Source organism: Sphaeroforma arctica (genome assembly GCF_001186125.1).
Source record: "Sphaeroforma arctica JP610 unplaced genomic scaffold supercont1.7090, whole genome shotgun sequence".
NCBI lineage: Eukaryota > Ichthyosporea > Ichthyophonida > Sphaeroforma > Sphaeroforma arctica.
In genome coordinates, this window is record NW_014033468.1 from 1 (window position 1) to 735 (window position 735).

The 735-nt window shown below is 46.4% G+C and overlaps 1 protein-coding gene across 1 annotated transcript; it reads right to left on the reverse strand.

Annotated features, from left to right (window-relative positions):
• Window positions 1-337: 337 nt before the first annotated feature.
• On the reverse strand, window positions 338-490 carry SARC_15964 (hypothetical protein; the record flags this gene model as incomplete). Its single annotated transcript, XM_014289923.1, has 1 exon — window positions 338-490. A coding segment is annotated over one exon (153 nt), but the record flags the coding sequence as incomplete, so codon positions are not given.
• Window positions 491-735: the final 245 nt, after the last annotated feature.

Here is a 735-nt window from a genome sequence, read left to right on the forward strand (position 1 = left end):
TGTGTGTGTGTGTGTGTGTGTGTGTGTGTGTGTGTGTGTGTGTGTGTGTGTGTGCGTGCGTGTGTGTGTGTGTGTGTGTGTGTCCTGGTAGGTTGAGCGGTAGTGAACCATCGTCTCAGCCGAAATATACTTATGAATGCCTGCGTTCTTACACGCCCAAATGCTGCAATAAATATACAAAGCTCAGCTAGTAAAAATCAAAGCCTAGCTAGTAAAGCCTATGCACATAATACTAGATCTATCAGACACAGTTGCATAATCATATAGGTAGTTCCACAACTGCAATGAAGGAAAGTTGTACAGAACCAAAAATCAACGGCAGAAATTATACAACACATCAGCCTACTTGAATGGTGTCGCCTAGCAACCATACCATCAGGATATTCTCTGTGCTAACGAATCCAGCCAGGAACAGCACACGTTGCTCCTCCGTATACGAAGCAGGGATGGACGGCAATGGAATGGCCACCAGTCTCTCCTTGGCCGCTGCCTGTGAATGGATTGGCATGTGGATGGGTGGACATCGTAGTGGAAGCGTAGCTGGTATAAATTTCGGCACTTGCTGACGGTCATCATGAAGATATCCTATGCGATGCATCGGTTGAACTGTCAAACCCCAAACCCCAGCGTATACTCGCTCCTTTGCTATGCAAAGCTTATTAGCATATCAATTGGCATCTAGTACGTCATACCTTAAGACGATATCCACCACATCTGCAGTACACGCCAGGCTGT